General features: G+C 43.5%; 1 protein-coding gene across 1 annotated transcript; it reads left to right on the top strand.

The window, feature by feature from the left end:
• Positions 1-287: 287 nt before the first annotated feature.
• Positions 288-21,974, top strand: si:dkey-199f5.8 (beta-1,4-galactosyltransferase 3). The gene is made up of 7 exons (XM_038994263.1): positions 288-484; positions 11,415-12,719; positions 13,653-13,888; positions 17,368-17,555; positions 17,785-17,907; positions 18,091-18,195; positions 18,349-21,974. Exons 2-7 carry the CDS (start codon positions 12,434-12,436, stop codon positions 18,587-18,589), a joined length of 1,179 nt encoding a protein of 392 aa, XP_038850191.1. The 5' UTR covers positions 288-484; positions 11,415-12,433; the 3' UTR covers positions 18,590-21,974.
• The last annotated feature ends 208 nt before the right edge of the window (positions 21,975-22,182 follow it).

Raw genomic sequence — 22,182 nt, 5'->3', positions numbered from 1 at the left:
TAATGTAATTTATCTTTGTCCGTCTCATCGAGTCAAGCATATCGTGTTTTCCTCGTTCTATGTTCAGTAAGCCATAACACAAAAGGATGGTTATGTCACTGTGTACTCAACGTCACCCCATTCAATTGTATTGCCGGTGCATTCATTGAATTCTTGTGAAACCAAACTAGCAAGTTGTACTGAAATTCAGGACATGCATACAGCACGAAGAGGGTGGACGTGCGCTAAACTAACTCTTAAACTCTCTGCCTGCCCTACTATTCATTACTACAAGCAACAGCAAACAGCTGGTACATCACTTCCTGTACTAGTTCTACATGTGAAGTGTGGCTGAAGAAGCTGCATTTCAACTTCGAAACGCAACTCGAATTGTGAAAGGGATGTTTAACAATGCCGTTGCCTGGAATAAATTAGTAAAGGAACCATTGCGCTATCCACGAACAAGAGGATTGGATTGGTAAACACCATTTCGTGCGTTTAGTTGGTAAGCTGGCCACAGTTTATTTGTGTATCAAGCTAATAATGCTAACTAGATAGCCAGCTAACGTTACGTTAACAAATCATGCCAGTGTATGAAATAAGTTAGCTAGTCGTTAGCAAGCTAGCAAAGTAGAATGAAATGGAGTCAGCGTTAGTTTGCCGTATTTTACAGCTTTCTCCGTCACAGTTGCTAGTTGGTGCGTAGCTAACGTTGTCTATCTAAAATGTTAAGTATTTATTGTGGCCGCTTTAACAATAGTTGTTTAGGCAAGGCTCGAGCCCAGGTAAGTTAGCTACGCCAGAAATGGTGGAATCTTTGGTTACATCATCATGACTAATACAAAATCTAAAGTAAGACTTGAATGGTCTAATAATGTAAAAACTGATTCGTTTACTGGACACCATAGTGTGTGTGTGTGTGTGTGTGTGTGTGTGTCTCTGTCTGTAGGCTACATGCTATTGTTGCATCTGTTCAAGGAAGGAATTCTTATTCCAAGGGAATAGCTGGGTGATTTTATTTATTTAACCTTTATTTAACCAGGCAAGTCAGTTAAGAACAAATTCTTATTTACAATGACGAATTTAGCAAATACGTTAGGGTCAGATTTTAAAGATGTTTTATTTATTTTATTAATCACCCTTTAAGTAAAGACTAAAACATGTCTGGATTTTAAGAGTCAACTGGAAACTATATACATATGTGCATAAGCCATTTGCTACCATTTAACAAAAAAATTACACACACAATATTCTTCTCTAAGTATTTTGTCATTACCACCACGACAAGCAAGTTATATTAACGTTTTTTCAAAAGTGTGTGTGCGGGCTTGGTTACTATGTATATGAATAGTGACAGCGGAGCACATGGAGGGAAATTCACATTTTGGTGCCGGGAAATTATAGAAAAAATAAAGGTAAATATGACTTGAGAATATATTTTTATTGAACGTCATTACCAAGTAGGCTATAATTTAGGCAAATTATGTAGACCATTTTATTTATGTATTTAGGATACATTGTATGCTAGCTGTTCAACTGGAGTTAGCATGCTAGAATCCCTGCTATTTATGACTAAATACTGTAAAAATGTCATTACCACCACATAATGAACCATGATGTTAAGGAAAGAATGTGGTGGTAATGACAAGGTATTAGTTAATATATTTTTACTAACCTTAAGACCTGAAAAGACAAATTATACATATGATCATGATTTAATCATGATGACCATTACATTTTGTATTATGTTAGGATGATTGAGGGATTTTGATGTCTATTTATGTGACTTAATATGGTTATTACTGACAAATTATTTATTCTATGAGATGCCCACTAAATCAACCAAGGAGAGGACAAGGACATACACTATATATACACAAAAGTATAAAAATAGTGGATTCTGCTATTTCACCCATTGCTGAAAGGTGTATAAAATTGAGCACACAGCCATGCAATCTCCATGGACAAACATTGACAGTAGAATGGCCCTTACTGAAGAGCTCAGCGACTTTCAATATGGCACAGTTATAGGATGCAACCATTTCCAACAATTCAGTTCATCATAATTATGCCCTGCTGTTATTGTGAAGTGGAAAGGTCTAGGAGCAACAACGGCTCAACCGCAAAGTGGTAGGCCTCACAATTACACAGAATGGGACCGCCGAGTGCCGAAGCTCATAAAAATTGTCTGTACTCGGTTGCAACACTCATTACTGGGTTCCACACGGTCTCTGGAAGCAACGTCAGCACAATAACTGTTCGTCGGGAGCTTGATGAAATGGGTTTCCGTGGCCGAGCAGCCCCGCACAATCATAAGATCACCATGCGCAATGCCAAGCGTCGGCTGGAGTGGTGTAAAGCTCGCCGCCATTGGACACTGGAGCAATGGAAACGCGTTCTCTGGAGTGATGAATCATGCTTCACCATCTGGCATTCCGACAGACGAATCTGGGTTTTGCGGATGCCAGGAACGATACCTTCCCCATGCATAGTGCCAACTTTAAAGTTTGGTGGAGGAGGAATAATGGTCTTGGGCTGTTTTTCATGGTTTGGGATAGACCCCTTAGTTCCAGTGAAGGGAAATCTTAATGCTCCAGCATACAATGACATTCTACACAATTTTGTGCTTCCAACTTTGTGGCAACAGTTTGGAGAAGGCCCTTTACTGTTTCAGCATGACAATACCCCCGTGCACAAAGCGAGGTCCATACAGAAAGGGTTTGTCGAGATCGGTGTGGAAGAACATGACTGGCCTTCAGAGCCCCGACTTCAACCCCCATCAAACACCTTTTGGGATGAATCGGAACAAATGGTCTGTTCTATATATATATCTTCAACAAATGGTTGTTCAGTACAGCACCGTTTATGATCAATTTAATGTTCCAGAATGTAAAAAACGTACTGAGCTCTGGTCTGTTCGTACATGCATGCAATGTGATACTTGGAGGTGTCTCCCCGTTTGTGGAAGAGACCGCAATGACATGCTTCACCTATTTGGGCTTTGATGCCTTCAGTTTGATGCTAAACATGCAAAAACAGGATTTTAACAACATACTTACAACCGTTAGCAAACTGTTTACACAAGCAGCCAACCAGTGCTGTGTGATTATTCATTTAATTAATTTCAACAGGTATTGGACACTTATTTTTTTTAAGGGACACTTCAGTATTTTGACAACAAAGCCCTTCATCTACTTCCCCAGTCAGATGAACTCATGGATACCATTTTTATGTCTCTGCATCCAGTATGAAGGAAGTTGGAGGTTGTTTTGTGAGCTAATGCTAACTAGCGTTAGTGCAATGACAGTCTATGGTATCTACTAGTATGCTAGCAGTTACCATAGACATCCAGTCATTGCACTAACGCTTGTTAGCAATTGTGCTAATGCTAGTTAGCAACTTTCCAACTGAACACAGGGCCATAGAAATGGTATCCACAAGTTCATGGGACTCTGGGGAAGTAGATAAAGGCTGCCAAAATCCTGATGTATCCCTTTAAGGTCTGAAGTGTACTTGCCCATTAGCCAAGTAAGGAGTAGGCTATTGGTTGCCTGTCAGATATGATCACTTGCATGCAGAAATTAAATATTCTGTCTTTTATGTGAACATAATGAAAGAAAAACACATTTTTATGTTGTATGGTTTTCAGTATAAACTGTTACCTGCCCAATGGAACAACCACAGAGCAGGCTCAATTTGCACGGCTGCTCAGTTCACTTGCCCCAGGTGATAAGGCAACCTGTTATGTCAATCCCTGTTGATACTTGTGGCTGTTTCATTAGTGTTAGCCTTCCTATTTGTCGGATCCATTGCTGACCCTGCTCCCTTTCTGTCCAACCAGCGCAAGACGTTACATTTTGCCCCAACACAATCTAATAATGATGTTGAATCTGTCCCAGGCTGCCATCTATTTGTTTTCTGCCCAGTACTCTGGAATGATAGTAGCGGTGGAAAGGCAACACATTCGCCGTTCATGTGTCTGTGTGACTCTTAGTGTCCATTTTGTTATATGTTTACGTGGTTATCCTCAGTTTTTCTGGTTGGGCCCTATGGTTGTCATTGCTTAGCTACTGAGCCGTGCAGCTTGTCATCATGGTTGCAATGAGGGCTGTCCCAGAGGTGTGTGGTGTGCTCGAGCCACAAATGAACTCTGCACTATGGAAACTACTCAAACTAGTAACTACCCAAGCAGCAGCAAACGGTAAAGGAGAACCAGAAGAAGCTATAGAGATTTTTTTTCTTCTCTTCAGCAGTGAGCCTGTCCCAGTGGACTCGGACCTGAGGGAGCAGCTAAAGAGACATGTACCAGCTGCACTGACGATGAATGGACAGTGTGTTGCTATGACAAGGGCGCCAGCCCTCATTAATATGCTGACACTTTTTTTCACACTGTATGCTAATGTTTTAATTGCCTGGGCCTGTTTGGTTGGAAGAGCTAGCTACTGTAACTTTGTTGGCAATTTCATTATTTTTTTTTAATGTTGGGTTGGCCTTGTATAAATGAAGTGGTTATCCAAGTATAAACAGGTTCCCCTCGTCTTGGCAGTCAAGTAAAGATAATGCTGTTGTCACGAAGCACATTTTCTGGTGCATATTGATGCTCAGAGCAGTGCAAACTAAGCTGGTCTCAGGAAAAGAGGCTTGAGCCAATGTTGATACCACAGACTCTGGGAAGGAGCCTAAGTTTTTTTTAATGTCCTAGGCTAGCCTATATCACAATGGTCATATCACATCCTCAGGAGTCAGGAACTGTCCTCAAGGATTTCAGTTGATCAGTTTAGTAATTGAATACAGATAGCTTGTTGTTGTGTTGTCACCTTACACCTGAGAGTGGTAGTGAGCCGAGGGGAGGGGGAGCTGTTTCGTCTACTCTTTCCCCTCACATGGTTTCTGTTAGCTTTGTTCATACCGTATCATCTTTCCTCCTATACGCTCCCACAGGGTGATAACGGGTTTGTTGAGCAAGAGGTGACCCATGGAGATGTCTTGTGACTCATGGCAATAGATAAAGAATGAGCTAGTGACACTTTAGATAATGCAGTGGATATGATCAGTAACTTCATCAGACAAGCTTGACAGGTATAGTATTTGCGGCAGTTTGCTTGGTAAAGGAACCCTGTCGGCAGGTGATATGTTGGTAAGCTTCTTTTGACAATCTGAGGTGAAACGTAGCAGAAGTCTGCATGACTCTCAGTGGAGCCTATCTTCAGTGTCTAGAATTGAATGTTTCTGAATAGAGTGCAAGGATTTGATAGCCTTTTCCGCCCAAGCTCCAAAGCTGTGTTGGAGCAGATTTGCAGACTACAGAGAACACAAGGTTAAAGCTGGAGAGCACAGTCTTCCACAGCTGACGTATGAATGGATCGATGGATGGATATAGTACGCATTCCCCTAATCAGTCGAAAATGGCAACTCTCCAGTCCCTCACCCTTCTCTTCGTGTCTGGCATCCCGCTATGTTCCGGCGGGTTAAGGCTTTGATTCACAGGCGGCAGACTCTAACGAAAGGCCTATCAACTGTTTCTACCCCATCCTCTTCCTCCCACTGCTCTGCAGCTCTCCTTTGGGACAGATGCGCACCAGATGTTTTCAAGTACTTGGCTACATATTTCCACTTTCCTCCAATCTCTCCTAATGCTCTGCCTGTCTTTGTTTTCTGCTGGGGGGGGGGTGCCGTCGTTCTATATTTCCCAGCAGTCTTTTGAGCTGGCTGGCTGACTGCTCCCCTCCCCGTGAATGCGTGTCTCTCAGTGGGTCCCCTGTGCCTGGCCGACTGACTGGTCGCCTGCCTGGCTATGGGCCACGCATGCATGGGATCCTGACTAACCAGCACACTAACAGAGATTTCTATATACATTTCGCCTACTTCTCGCTCTCCCTTTGCCCCCCTTTCCCACCTACCCATTTCTCTCTCTTCCCTCGGCCCCCTCGCTGACTATTATTCTCGCATCCATTCCAGTGAGTGCGTGTATGCATGTGTACGTACAGTATACATGTAATGTTGATGGCTCCAGGCAGAAAAGGATTGTCCCATATCTGGCCTGTAATCTTTCATAGCTGCCATCACTCAGTCTAAAGCGTGTGCTGCTGTACAGTCTGAAGAGGGGCGATGTGAGGAGTTGGAAGATGTTTGTTTTGGCTGACTCGGGCATGCATGAACTAGTCATGCTAGTTCTACCTCTTTGACTTTCAAATGTCGAGACTCGAGAGAGCGAATGTAGCCTAGATTGAACGCTGGTGAGACGAGGGGAAAAAACTAAACTAGCCACTTGCATTGGGCCTACTCTCTGCTTCCTCTCTCCCTCTCCTTTTTTCATTCTCAGATTCCCTCACATAACATCACATAGCCTGAGGAACAGGGACATCTAAATCAAGTCCCTGGCTCTTTTTATATGCATGCTAAGAAGGCAAGGCCCTGGCTTTGTCAATGGAGGTGACAGCTGCCAAGTTGTTCTTCTACACTGTATCCCAGGCAGCAACCCTATATCCCATTTCAAGTCGGTACTGCCCCCGAGAGCCTTAACCGGGCTGGGATGATACTATACAGACCCTGTTGATCAGCCGATTTATTCATGTAAACACCTGTGAAACTGCAGTAGACATTGGACATACGGTGGTATAGTATGTATTTAAACCATAGTAAAGGAATGGTATCGTGTTTGTTCAAAGGATTTAGCCTCTACGCCTATATGGATGCTGTTGGCTACTCATTTGAGAGGACTGACCTGAGAAGTTCAACCTTCCATCTGCTCATATTTCTAGTTGCAAAAAAAAGAACTCTTCAACTTCTCACTCCCTCCCTCTTTCTAGCTCTCTCCTTCCTGTCCAGTATCTCCTCATTTTGCAGACTCCTTTTGTACTCTCACCCTCTTGTCTTTCCATTTCTCTCTGTGTTTTAATGAACTTGTTTCCTCCTGAGTGTGAGGTGGCTTGACTGGGGATTAAGGACTATGGAAGCTGAAAAGGCGGGGTAAGGGAGATTACTGTTGAAACTGATGTGCTCACAGTTGCAGATCACACACACTCCCATATCAGGAATTCCGTTATGAAAATGTGTCAGCGGACATTTTGACCAGCAGCACTTTAATTTACCAGACATTGGAGAAATGTACCAAACCCATATGCATTGGGTGCGTAACCTGATTAGGGTGTCCACCCACTGTGCTCAGAATCACATTTAGAATATGGTAATATTAATAATATTAATCTTAACAGAAAATATAAGTTGAGGATGCAAGGACGTGTGTACTTACCGTGCAATTTGAAGATGTTAGATTAACTGTCCACATTTACTTTTTCTCAGCCAACAAGATGAGAAACGAACAAAAATCACTAGCATAGGCCGAGCATGAGTTTCAAGTTTGGGGAAGCACATTTTCACCATCAAAATGCACCATTATAATAAAGCATTCCATGCGTCATCGCATTTGCAGACTTATGTAAGAGAGCCTACAATTCGTAATGTGACTGGATAGTAATTTAGGCTAACAATATAACTCAGACTGCTCAATGCATGGCTGAGCGCGTATGATGTAGAGGCCTTGGCTATAGGCTATATCGGATACTTTTTTTTGTTCTTTTTTTTTGCATGGGAAACCCATTTCATGCACTTCTACTGCACTTGATATGACTGGAGACATTAGCAGAAATATATACACAAACTCAGCAAAAAAAGAAACGATTAAAAAAAACTTAACATGTGTAAATAGTTGTATGAACATAAGATTCAACAACTGAGACATAAAACTGAACAAGTTCCACAGACATGTGACTAATAGAAATTGAATAATGTGTCCCTGAACAAAGGGGGGGTCAAAATCAAAAGTAACAGTCAGTTTCTGGTGTGGCCACCAGCTACATTAAGTACTTTAGTGCATCCTCATGGACTGCACCAGATTTGCCAGTTCTTGCTGTGAGATGTAACCCCACTCTTCCACCAAGGCACCTAGTCCTCACCCTCCGATCCAACAGGTCCCAGACGTGCTCAATGGGATTGAGATCCGGGCTCTTCGCTGGCCATGGCAGAACACTGACATTCCAGTCTTGCAGGAAAGCATGCACAGAACGAACAATATGGCTGATGGCATTATCATGTAGGAGGGTTATGTAAGGATGAGCATGCAGGAAGGGTACCACATGAGGGATGAGGATGTCTTCCCTGTAACGCACAGCGTTGAGATTGCCTGCAATGACAACAAGTTCAGTCCGATGATGCTGTGACACATCGCCCCAAACCATGACGGACCCTCCACCTCCGAATAGCTCCAGAGTACAGGCCTCGGTGTAACGCTCATTCCTTCGACGATAAACGCGAATCTGACCATCACCCTTGGTGAGACAAAACTGTGACTCGTCAGTTAAGAGCACTTTTTGCCAGTCCCGTCTGGTCCAGCGATGGTGGATTTGTGCCCGTAGGTGACGTTGTTGCCGGTGATGTCTGGTGAGGACCTGCCTTACAACAGGCCTACAAGTCCTCAGTCCAGCCTCTCACAGCCTATTGCGGACAGTCTGAGCACTGATGGAGGGATTGTGCGCTCCTGGTGTAACTCGGGCAGGTGTTGTTGCCATCCTGTACCTGTCCCCGCAGGTGTGATGTTCGGATGTACCGATCCTGTGCAGGTGTTATTACACGTGGTCTGCCACTGCGAGGACGATCAGCTGTCCGTCCTGTCTCCCTGTAGCTCTGTCTTAGTCGTCTCACAATACGGACATTGCAATTTATTGCCCTGGCCACATCTTCAGTTCTCATGCCTCCTTGCAGCGTGCCTAAGGCAGGGAGCAGGGACCCTGGGCATCTTTCTTTTGGTGTTTTTCAGAGTCCGTAGAAAGGCCTCTTTAGTGTCCTAAGTTTTCATAACTGTGTCTTAATGACCGTTCCACAGGTGCATGTTAATCAATTGTTTATGGTTCACTGAACAAGCATGGGAAACAGTGTTTAAACCCTTTACAATGAAGATCTGTGAAGTTATTTGGATTTTTACGAATTCTTTGAAAGACGGGGTCCGGGGGGGGAAAATAATATATATATATTAACAAATTACAGGGTAGCCTACTCTGCTGACACTAACAATCAATATCAACTACGTTGTCGATTTATAGGCCTATGAGAAGGGGAGACACAAATAAAATATGACATCCATCTAAACTGGAGGAGGAAATTTACCTAAAACTTCTAAGTGGCAGTGACCCAACAATGATAGTGAATATGCACGGTGCACACTCACCAGGGATATGGCTGATGCTCTCCGCTGGTCCCAATAAGATTAGGCTATGGGTCTACTGTTGTTCTCTCAACTAAAAGACAGCGTAGAGTCTTTTCATTGTCTTTACAGCATTAGCCATTTGCTTTCCACACTATTTTCCCACAATTTGTATTTTGAAATATTGCGATATCCCTGGCTGGGCCCCTACTTTTCACTGACTGTCGCAACTCAACAATCATTTTTCCTTTTAATTTATTTAGCACATTTTTCATACTTTTTTGAAACTCCGCATTGTTGGTTAAGGGCATGTAAGTAATAATTTCAAGATGAAGTCTACACCTGTTGTATTTGGAGCATACGATGAAACATTTGATCTGAAATTATCTATTTGGTATTTGCAGCACGCACTGCCAAAATTGGGTGGGCTTCCTTTCCTTTCGACTGTAGGCAATGCGATTTTGAAAACGACCTACAACTTGTTTTTTAAGGCTCGGTTCAGCTAATGATCCTCTGTGGAATACTTGTCCCGAAGCCACTCCTGCGTTGTCTTGGCTGTGTGCTTAGGGTCGTTGGAAGGTGAACCTTCGCCCCAGTCTTTCATCAAGGATCTCTCTGTACTTGGCTCTGTTCATCTTTCCCTCGATGCTGACTAGTCTCCCAGTCCCTGCTGCTGAAAACATCCCCACAGCATGATGCTGCCACCACCATGCTTCACCGTAGGGATGGTGCCAGGTTTCCTCCAGGCGTGACGCTTGGCATTCAGACCAAAGAGTTCAATCTTGGTTTCATCAGACCAGAGAATCTTGCTTATCATTGTCTGCGAGTCCTTTAGGTGCCTTTTGGCAAACTCCAAGCGGGCTGTCATGTGCCTTTTTTACTGAGTGGCTTCTGTCTGGCCACTCTACCATAACGGCCTGATTGGTGGAGTCCTTCAGAGGAGCTCATTGCTTATTTAAGCTGTTGCCATGATATGGACTTTACCCAAAGAGGGCCATCTTCTGCATACCCCGCCTACCATGTCACAACAACTGATTGGCTCAAATGCATTAAGGAAATAAATACCACAAATTAACTTAAGGCACACCTGTTAACTGAAATGCATTCCAGGTGACTACCTCCATCAAGCTGGTTGAGAGAATGCCCAGAGTGTATAAAGCTGTCAAGGCAAAGGGTGGCTATTTGAAGAACCTCAAATATATATATATTGTTTTGGTTACTACATGATTCCATATGTGCTATTTCATAGTTTTGATGTCGTCACTATTATTCTACAATGTAGAAAATAGTAAAAATAAAGAAAAACCCTTGAATGAGTAGGTGTTCTAAAACTTTTGACCGTGTGTGTATGTGCACGTTAAAACTATTTTTAACAGGTTGCATTTTGTGCAATGATTGGGCTTATAATAGTGCTACTTAACAGATTTTCCACTAAAAGGCTGTATCTGTATGTTGTGCGTATGATACAATTTAATTCTACGAAGTTATGAAAATTAACCCATAGACCGATAAGCATGACTGGTCAAATGTATTATCATCAATGAATTGGCTAAAAAGCATGCAAAGTTCATTTATCAGTGTTTCGATTCTTTACTATTTAATTTTTTTACGTCAAAAGCCGGCTATCAGAAACCCTGCTACATATATCATTATTATACACGCACACACCCTCGTCCGTTGACTCTCATCCTGTTTTCTGCAACTCTGTATCTCTCGACCATTCTGCCAATCCTCGGGCTCTCCATGTGGGATTAGGATTAGAGCTAGTCTGAGGCTGGCGTCTTTAATGAGCACTAATTGATCCATGAGTGCCGACGTGTCGGGTATTCTCCAACAGCCATTGCAAGGACGGAGGATTACGTGAGCACAAGTAGCAGGACCGTTTAACTACCCACGATCGTTCTATGGTCTGTCTGATGTGGTAGTAGTAGTACCTAGCGCTAGATCTCCCACTGCTTTTTATCTTGATTCGCTTCAGCTTCTATGAGCTTGTTTCTTTCTGCTCCTCGGTTGCTGTCAGTGGTCTGTCTGCGAAGGCGTCTGTATTGGAGCCCCAGTTATGCCTGATTCCTCCTGGCTCTGTTTTAGCTGAAAACAAACAAACTGATTGTTCCGGCTGTGCATAATTTGTTGTAAACAGTCTAATTGGGAAAGATGCTAGCAGCAACAATTGATTGTTTATAGGATTTAAATCGTAACAACTTCTTAACCACCTACCCCTCTCATTGTCTTTCAGAGCACCATTCTTGTGATTTGGTCCGAGCCCCTGTCCGTCAGGCCCGGTGGACCCCTTCCCCTTGGAAGCGTCTTTCAGCCCAGTGTGTCAGTCAGAATGGGACAATAGCCGCAGTCGCCATCGGACCTCCCCCTTTCTCTTTTTGCTCTCTGTCTGCCCCGTCCCCACACCCTTCCCCTAATACTCACATACACACACACACACAGACCCAGCCAGCCCCTGACCACTCCTCCCACTACTGGTTTTGGTCCACTCCCTCTTCCTACCTCTCTAGGCAGCCAGCCTTGTCAAGCCAAACGAAACCATAATCCTCTGTGAAAGATAGGCAGCTGTATAGGCCCCTATCCTCCCTTTGTTGGTGGCTTTGTTTAAAGGACCCCCATGAGAGTAGCGGCTAGAGAACACAAGGCAGCACAACAGCACCCAGTCAGCCTTTTACTGGAAACAAACGAACTGTGGTGGTGGTTGGGACACTGATGGAATTCTAGTAGCATGATGTTGGGCTGGCATCGCCACCACACGCCATCGATGAACCAGAGGGCCACCAGCAGACTTTGGAGATCGACACATCTCAACTTGTGGTGGGACAAGAGGTTGAAATAAAAACAGTTTTTTTCAGGATATTTTTTTGGCCTTTTTTTGCTTCTCCAGTGATCAGCTAAACCAAAGTGCCTTTCTTGGTTTCTCACTGTGCTTTTACTATAAACTTGATCTAACTTCATATTACACTCTAATATCTGAAAATAATATCTAAAAGAAACATTTCAAGGATTTTGCACTTTTCATTCATATACCGCCATACCCATTGCCTGTTGCACTTGTCATATCATACAGTTGCACAGTACTGACAGTGCACACTTGTTTACAGTAAAAATATACACCTCCGTACCGACTTGACAATCCCACCCCGTATTTCACCCAACCACAGCGTTCCTCTAGTGTAGGTTGCTAGGACTAACGAAGCCAAACATATCACCAAACTCTCTCCAAGTTCCTTGTTGCGACACAGAGCCGGTAACATGGCGACGTGGCTACAGTCAAAATGGCGCTACCTGTTCATGTTCCTGGGTGTCCAGCTGGTTGTCATGGCGCTGCTGTCCCGCGAGGGTTACCACAAGCGAGTGTCGTACTTCATCAGGATTTTCCGCAAGCTGGAGACCACTGGGTCGGGGACGTCCGGTGCCGGCTCGCCCCACGCAAGCAATCACACGGGCGGTGACGTCTACGCCAACTTGTCCCTCCTGGCCAAGGCCCACGGCCGGGGCGAGGACATGCCCTACTGCCCCAAGACGTCTCCCCTGATAGGTGAGTTCACACACAGAAGTGCTAGAACTGGCAGCCCTATCTTATTTCTGAGTTCACCAGCCGCTGTCTTCAGTTATCCTGCCCTCCCCCCATATCTCTTACTTCATTCCTTCTTCAGAAAGAAACTAAAGAAGGAATGTTTTTTTTTTTATAATGTACGCCAGAACAATACTTTCTCGTAAAATAAAGTGGCTCAGATACTTGATTAGTGTGCCAGAAAACGTAATGTTAAATGTGGGCAGTCAGAAAGCCTCGGTTGGTTTGTTGTAGAGGGGAATTTCCGAATAATTCCACACATGCAACTGTCCTTGCTAGTTAGTTGGCTACTGATCTGACCAGGTTGGATGGGTAGCGGGCTTGCCAAATCCTGGTTGGAGAATTCTGTATTTCCTGCTTATTCTGTTGTGATTCCGGGAGTCCTTCAACTAGGATTTCTGGGAAAGTTACCAGAATTTGGAGTAGACATGATATGGTGGAACCTTGGCTTCACCTGGATATACGCACTGAAACCAAGAGATTTGCCTACAGGAAAGGCTCCTACACTGTTTTGCTGTGCCCTTTTATGTTCCACAAGTATTTGTTTGCAGTGGTTACTGACTTTGAAGTGACAAACTTCAAAGCACATAGGCTACATAGCCTAGGCCTACGCTCCCCTACATATTTATTTGGACAATGAAACTAAAACTTTTGTCTCTCTACTGCAGCATTTTGGATTGGAGATACAATGTTTTTATATGAGACGACAGAACAGCATGGATAAAAGGGGGCAAGCTGCATTCTGTACTGTCGTCTCATGTAAAAAACCCTGTTAGAATGAGTGTGCTAGCATGGACAACCTACTGATTTTGAATTAATTGGTGTGTGTTATGATAGGTCTAGCAATAAAATGCTGTTATGACATCTGGCTTCTTCTCACCCCGTTTCTCTTTTCAGGTGGACCGATCCACGTCAACTTCCCCTCCGGGTTGACACTGGCCCAAGTGGCGCGGAAGAATCCTTTGGTGGTCCGCGGGGGGCGCTACAGACCGCCTGACTGTGAGGCGCGGCACCGCACCGCCATAATAATTCCCCACAGAAACCGGGAGCACCACCTGAAGTTCCTCCTCTACTACCTTCACCCATTCCTGCAGCGACAGCAGCTCAACTACGGCATCTACGTCATCCACCAGGTGAAATGCATATGTGCAGCCACACACACACACACACACACTTTCAGAAGTTTCAGTTTTAAAGGGGCAATCTTCAGTTGCTACATACATTTTTGGATGTACCCATTTGATTCTTGAACAATATAACTTATAAATACCTCATGAGCTTAGTTCAACTGTCACACTCCATGAGAACCGAAAATATAAGCTTGTTTTACATTGTCTAGCCTCAAAACATGGTTAAAACTGTCATGAATGGTCAGTCCTTGCATCCATAGCTCTATGAATTGGAGTGGTTACACACTTCTCTAGCCCCATCCTTCAGCCTTTTACTGAAATGGGTTCATGAAAAACACTATTGTTTCAACTGCTGATTGCTGTTTTTAAAGACAATTTTAATGTTATCAATTGATTGTGCAATCTGTAACACAGCCTATCCGTATGAAGATGTTCTTTACATTTCCTACAATTGACCAAAAAACATATTCAATTGGACTACCTTCTAGCTGTAGTGGTGAGGCCAAGTATACATTCAGCGTAGATCAAAACCACCCTCTGGTGTCCTAACCATGGAATCACACACAGCGTTGTGGTTGAAAGATGCTCACCTGAAGGCTTAATCTTCTTAACTTGTAGCAATTCCTTTGCTTACACATTAAACAAGCACTTTGTCTTACCCTCACACTGTTAGTCAAGTTGTCACTGCCTGCTTGTTGTTTACCTGCAACATATGAATGCCAAGCTAACCTCTACCAAGTTAGAGCCAGGTTCATTTTGAGATGCGAAGGCATTTATCATTAGAAAGATGTTATAGCATCATGTCTAAAGCATTTATTCATGACTCTGCATGTGTGCAGTATTTTTGCATAACCAGTGCCAGATTGCACTCCGCTCAAACAAGATAATGCAGGCTAGTAGCAGTTCAAGCATCTGCATGTCTTCAGCTGTCATTGTTTCTCTCACTCACTCACACACACACACACACACCAAACCACAGGGACAAATACTACTCATGCTATTGACCTCAGTGATGCTCTCAAATGTCATATCTTGCCATGGATTAGGTGTAATCCTCCTGAGTTGTTTTAAATCCCAATTTTGTGAATATTATTAAACCATTTGAGTTTATGCTGTACTATTGTATCAATTTACAGTTGAACAGTTGTACTGTAAATGATCAGACTATTGATTTCATTGTATGTAGACTACACAATTCATTTCCATGTTGAATTGTTGCCGGTGACTAGGGTCTGGTTTCAATGATGGACTCTTCTGGCATAGAGGAACTAGTAATTCGATAAGGGGGAAAAAAATATTTCCGGACACTCCCCCAACAAATCATGAGGCAGACATGCCAGAGCGCTGTATATCATTAGTGGATACTTTCACTGCTCTCAGGGCAGGTCTGCCGGCTTTGACTAGAGGAAGTGACTTTTCATAGCAGGTTAGGAGCATTAACGTAGCAGGTTAGGAGAATTAGGTTAAGGTTAGGAAAAGGGCTAGGGTTAGCTAAAACGTAGAAATTGTCCCTGACGTGACTTGAAAATATGTAGCTACAACCAGCCCTGAGACCAGTCTTGGTTTCCACTAATGCGATCCACGGTGCGATTCAAAACCAAAGTTTGCAGGCAAAACCTTTTGCAGTGGTTTTAATAATGGTAGTTGATGCAAACTAGCCACTTGCGAAATGCACTCATTAAAAATAACCTCAATGATCTCCTTCTTGCTAGCTACTATGTAGTATTTTTTTTTATTCAAGCAGATAAAGTAGTAACCTGGGCAGTGACGTAGTTCCTCTATGCCAACAGAGTCATTGAAACTAGACCTGTGTTGCCCAGGGTCGACTTTACGAGACCACTAACAGAGAGTAAACTGTATAAAAATGAAGTAGCACACTCCATATATTTAATGGGTTAACCCCATTACCCATTATTGTTGTATGGACACTATGTCATTGTGTTGTCATGTATGGAACCACCGTCAGTGTTTACACTATATTCATTTAGCAGCGGGGGCCCAAATATGATATATGCACCAAATGGTCAAAAGTATGTGGAGACCCCTTCAAATATGAATTCGGCTATTTCAGCCACACCCATTGCTGACAGATGAAATAATATTGAGCACACAGCCATGCAATCTCCATAGACAAACATTAGCAGTAGAATTGCCTGTACTGAAGAGCACAGTGACTTTCAATGTGGCACCGTCATAGGATGCCACCTTTCCAACACATCAGTTTATCAAATTTATTCCCTGCTTGAACTGCCCCGCTCAACTGTAAATGCTGTTATTGTTAAGTGGAAACGTCTCGGAGCAACAATGTCTCAGCCGCGAAGTGGTAGGCCACACAAGCTCACAGAACGGCACCGCAGAGTGCTGAAGCACGTGGCGCGTAAAAATCGTCTGTCCTTGGTTGCAACATTCACTAACGAGTTCCACACGGCCTCTGGAAGCAACGTCAGCACAAGAACTGTTCGTCGGGAGCTTCGTGAAATGGGTTTCCATGGCCGAGCAGCTGCACACAAGCCTAAGATCACCGTGCGCAATGCCAAGTGTCGGCTGGAGTGGTGTTAAGCTCGCCGCCATTGGACTCTAGAGCAGTGGAAACGCGTTCTCTGGAGTGATGAATCACTCTTCACCATCTGGCAGTCCGACGGACGAATCTGGGTTTGGCGGATGCCAGAACGCTACCTGCCCTAATGCATAGTGCCAACAGTAAAGTTTGGTGGAGGAGGAATAATGTTCTGGGGATGTTTTTCATGGTTTGGGCTAGGCCCCTTAGTTCCAGTGAAGGGACATCTTAACTTTGTGGCAGCAGTTTGGGGAAGGCCTTTTCCTGTTTCAGCATGACAATGCCCCTGTGCACAAAACGAGGTCCATACAGAGATGGTTTGTTGAAATCAGTGTGGAAGAACTTGACTGGCCTGCACAGAGCCCTGACCTCAAACCCATCAAACACCTTTGGGGTGAATTGGAATGTCGACTGCGAGCCAGGCCGTAATCGCCCAACATCAGTGCCCGACCTAACTAATGCTCTTGTGGCTGAATGGAAGTCCCCGCAGCAGTGTTCCAACATCTAGAGGAAAGCCTTCCCAGAAGAGTGGAGGCTGTTATAGCAGCAAAGGGATGACCAACTCCATATTAATGCCCATGATTTTGGAATGATGTTTGACAAGCAGGTGTCCACATACTTTTTGCCATGTATATCTTTATCTATCTATCGTTCTGCTGAGACAAGCTTTTAAATGGATAGTCATTAGCTCAATGACTGGAAGTCTATGGGAACAGCTAGCATGTCATTGTGCTACCACTTGTAGCAATGCACCCCGCTACCCTTGCCACCGCTGCTATAAAAGAAAATCCTAGGGGAAATACTGAACGTTCATATTGATTAACCTATTGTTATTTGTGTAGAAACCATGTCAAGATTGAATATTTTTTTGGTTGCTGGCGTAAGGGTCTCTAAAAATAAATAACTGTCTGTTGTCCCTCTTTAGGCTGGTAACTACACGTTTAACCGGGCCAAGCTGATGAACGTTGGATTCCGAGAGGCCATGCGGGAGGAGGACTGGGACTGTCTGTTCTTCCATGATGTGGACCTGATCCCTGAGGACGACCGCAACACCTACATATGCGACGCCAACCCCAAGCACACCGCCATCGCTATGGACAAGTTTGGATACAAGTCAGTCTATTCTATTTATTTTATTTTGGCTTTTTCCCCTCATGGTTTATTAGTTACTCTTTTCACTGTAAGTCTCTTTTGGATTTTCACAAGTTTATTCAACACAAAATGTATTCCATTTTAATTGTGAATACTCTAGTTCTTTCATTGTGTGGCTTCACTAATTTCTGATTTCACTTGTTCCTTATCTGATCCTTCATTTTTATTTGAATCTGCTGTCATTCTCTAGGCTGCCATACAAGATGTATTTCGGAGGGGTGTCAGCGTTGTCTCCACTGCACTACCTGAAGATGAACGGCTTCCCCAACAACTACTGGGGCTGGGGAGGAGAGGACGATGACATTGGAGTCAGGTGAGAGGGGGTCCTTGGGAGTTTTGGGGGTGGAACATTGAGCCAGTTCATTGAGCTATGGACCCATTGTGGTTTGTTCTGTCTAACAAAATGATACAATTTAAAGACACTGAATAACCCTATTATTTATAATTGATAATAACTCAACTAAAATTCCTTTCCTTCCCTCTCTCCCATTCTCAGAGTATCCCTAGGAGGGATGTTCATCTCTCGTCCATCGGTGAAGGTTGGCCGATACAAAATGATCAAACACAAGCTGGACAAGGGAAATGACGTGAACCCCAGGAGGTATGGTACAGGACTGACGCATTGCATGCATGCATGCATGTGTTTGTATGGCTGAGATCCATTCAGTAGTGTGACACGTTCAGATTCTTTTAAATAGAATGTGCTGCCTATCTGTACATTTCCATCTGCTCCCCTCTCCCTGCCTCCCCCTAGGTTCAACATGCTGGCCAAGACGCGTCAGACGTGGAAGCTGGACGGCATGAACACGGTGGAGTATGAGGTGCTGTCACGTGACTACTTCCCCCTCTACACCAACATCACTGTGCACATCGGCACAGAGGCAGGCCTGCATGCCACGGCCCCCAAGATCCCTGCCAAAGCCTCAGCAAAGCCGCCGGTCGAAGCCCACGCCAAACCTATAGCCAAGCTCCAACAGAAACAACAGAACCACTGACTTGGACCAACTTTACCCACTCCACTCCCATCCACCACCCTCTTGCCACCGACTCTCCCCACCTAACTTATGCCTGGGAGCAGGGATGTGACAGAGGGGCCCTGGGCCCTTAAAGCGCTCCTTTTTTTGCCTTCACCCTTCAACTGAACCTCATATCAATGCCTACAGGTGGCAGGTAGCCTAGTAGTTAGAGCGTTGGGCCAGTAACCGAAAGGTTGCGAGATCGAATCCCCGAGCTGACAAGGTAAAAATCTGTTGTTCTGCTCCTGATCAAGACAGTTAACCCACTGTTCCTAGGCCGTCATTGTAAATAAGAATTAGTTCTTAACTGACTTGCCTAGTTAAATAAAATAAAATCCAGTCAGGAGAGGTGGGTGGCTCCCCCTATTGGACTAGAGGCCATTATACACACACATGCCTTTTCCTTCTGTTCCTTCCTCTGATCTGATCAGCATTCTCAACTGAAACTTTATCAATAGTATAGCAGAGACTCTGAACTGAAGACCAATGCTCTCCACTGCCTAGATAGAATCTATGGGCCGAGGCTTTGTCTGTCAGTGTCTGTCTGAATGAATTACTGTAGCATTCTCCACCCTAGTTCTGATTTTCCAGCTATATCTCACCACTCCACTGACTTTGACTCTATGAAAGGGACTTATGGTAGAGGGGAGGAAAAAAGACGGACTCTATGAGTTTATATCGCTGCCGAAAACCCCCGTTGCCTTAGAAAACCTGTCTTGTTCTATTCGTCCTTTTTAGTAGAACTTCAGGTCGAGAGTTATGAATGGAACCGGTTTCTAGTGATAGATAGCGAGATTAGGGGATAGAATAAATAAATGAAAAACCATTTTATGCTACTGATATTGCAATAGCATATGGGTCTTTCTGCCAATTAGGTGCCTTTTTGAGTAGTGTAAAACTTGATTTCACCCAATTTTAACATTCTGCCATAAAGAACACATGTTCAAAACACATTTTCCCATCTTGAGGTTAAATTAAATACATTACCATAGTAAGTGCCAAATAAAGTAACAGGGTTGACCGTAACAGGGTTAAATTAGCCATAAATCCCCTCGTGACTGAGGGAATGGAAGCTTGTTGTGTGCAACAGGGAGGGGCAATGTAATGCAAATTAAATTGTTCAAACATTTCTAGCCTGTCTATTTATGGGTAACAGGGTAGACGTGCTATGTTCAACCTGCTCTGTTTTCCACAAAAAAACACCAGAAAATAGCCAAAAAGAGTAGAACCAGCTCACCTGCTTGTACGCTATGATTTGACTAGAGAAATATTTACAAAGGAATTTCACCATATTAAAACGAGAGTTTTTACTTTAAAATGAATCACTAATCACATGAAATAATGAAGTCTTCAGAAATTACTTTGTCAAAGCAACAAATAACTAGGGCTTTCAAATTAAGTGCGTTAAAATCTTCCTAGAAGTCACAGGATGCTTAGAGGGAAATGTCAAAATGCAGAATTTTGGCAGTTTTTTTTAAATAGTCTTTATTCATATTAAATCAGATTTATAAAATGTTCCATGTGGTCAGTATTAAAGTGCACTTCATTTAATATTACAGGCTTTTAATATTTGTAACAGGCACTAATTTCGGAACGACCCATATGTAACTGATTTTACAGTTTAATATTATACGAAGTGAAGCTGCTATCCTGAATATTGACAGGGGTAAGTGCTGTTTGCAGTTAGCATGGTAGTCACCCCCTGGGCCCATCTTCATAAAGTTTCTGAGTAGGAGTGCAGATCTAGGATCAGGTTCTCTGTGTTCATATCAAATTCATTATGACCTTAAAGGCAACCATGATCCTAGATCAGAACACCTAGTCTGAGGCACATGCACAATACAGGCCCTGAATATCAGGCTGATTTATTGACGGATTTTCTCACAGTAGGTTCACAGTTCTGGCACAGCTTTTTGGTATGGTTGGGTTTCATCTTATCGCTACAATCAGAATGTGTCTTTTCTCCAGTTATCTCCTTCAATCTCTAGATTGCATTGATGTGGGGTTGCATTTTGCCTTGTGTCAAATAGAATAGGTGCGGGTGAAATGATCAATGCACTGCCTTCAGGTGGGCTGGCTATATTCACATCAGAATGGTGGTTTGTCTTTTCCATTTGTGTTTTTTATGTTATTGTTTATTACCTTATGGAGCTTTTATGTTGGTTTCCTATGATTGTCAATGTAGCTTAAAACTGAGGGATTCAAGTCCTAGTGGGCTCTCCAGAGTCAGAGACTTGGGATCTATTTCCATACTCTAAATTGGCTGAAAGGTTTGACAACCAGGAGAGCTGAAAACCAGGAACTTTGTCCATGGATGACCAGAAACCACTATAACTAATTAGGTCTATAAACGGAATCAGGCACTGGGAAGTGACATGAAAACCGGTGCTCGTTGACTGTGTAGTACACTCATTGGTTGTACTTATTCTGCTGAAGCACTGATTTAAAGATATATATCAGTACACTGGGTTAGCATTTACAGCATTTCCCCACCAGCCATTCTTTCATTTTGTGCTGTCTAAAATCTGTCACCCCTAGAATTTCCCAGTGCAATGTCCTCCTCACTGCATGGCTTGTCCTCTGACTTTCCTCTTTGCACACTGTCTGGACCCCCTGACCAATATGATTGTTTAATCTAGATCCCTACTGGGAATTGAACCTCTGTGTGTGCATCACATAGAGGACTCGGGCCTCTTGGCTGAAACCAAAGATGGCTTAGAGAGAAAGCATTGGACGCCTGATAGTTGTGCTGGCGGATGCATGCTGACATGGGAATAGATGGGATTCCACTTACTCCAGGTATGCTGAGTTTTGTGTGTGCGCTACTATCTGATCTAGGAATCTCTTGGATGACCTGCTTCACTATGTAGGCTATGTCTTTACCTTTTCTACTCCATATGAAGCCTGATTATGCATGACACACAGACCCTGTATTAGATGAGTGGGATGTACAGAGAACCACTCAACAGACCACTGACATGACTTCACATTTGAGTCTCCTGAAGCATGCTACAGTGTATGCTTGTGTAGTGATTCGTAAGACATATGCTACATGCACCATGTACCTTTAACACTTCATGCAGTGGTTTATTACATCATATCATGTCTATTTGTTTGCTTCAGTTGATGTATAACTTGACATTCACTCCATTATGATGTGGATATGCTGTCCAGGGTGACGGCGCCAGGAGATGGAGCTCACCGCAGGGCATTGAAAATGTAACAAGGACAATGTGATACTGTATTTCTGATTTAATTCCTCCTCTCAATGAAGTCTGCACAGTCCAGAGTGGCCTTATACAACGATTAATAAACAAAAAGATTAGTCAAACACCGGTGAATTGGATAAACTGAGTGTGATACCATTTCTGTTGCTGAATATGGCTCTGGTTGACGGTCTTGCAAGAGGCCATTTTGTACACTATTGTAAATAGTCTGGCTGACACAGCTCTCGGTCACAGCTCTTCGCTGTGTAGTCACGTGGGTTGCGTCAGCCAGGCTAGTTGTAAAGAGGCTATAACACAATCTATTTGTGGAAAGTGACTTATTCTTAAGAGTAACAACTTCTTGTC

The sequence above is a fragment of the Salvelinus namaycush genome, chromosome 5 (genome assembly GCF_016432855.1).
Source record: "Salvelinus namaycush isolate Seneca chromosome 5, SaNama_1.0, whole genome shotgun sequence".
NCBI classification, from domain to species: Eukaryota; Metazoa; Chordata; class Actinopteri; order Salmoniformes; family Salmonidae; genus Salvelinus; species Salvelinus namaycush.
Note: the sequence above shows the minus strand (reverse complement) of the source record. Positions and strands in the feature narration are given on the sequence as shown.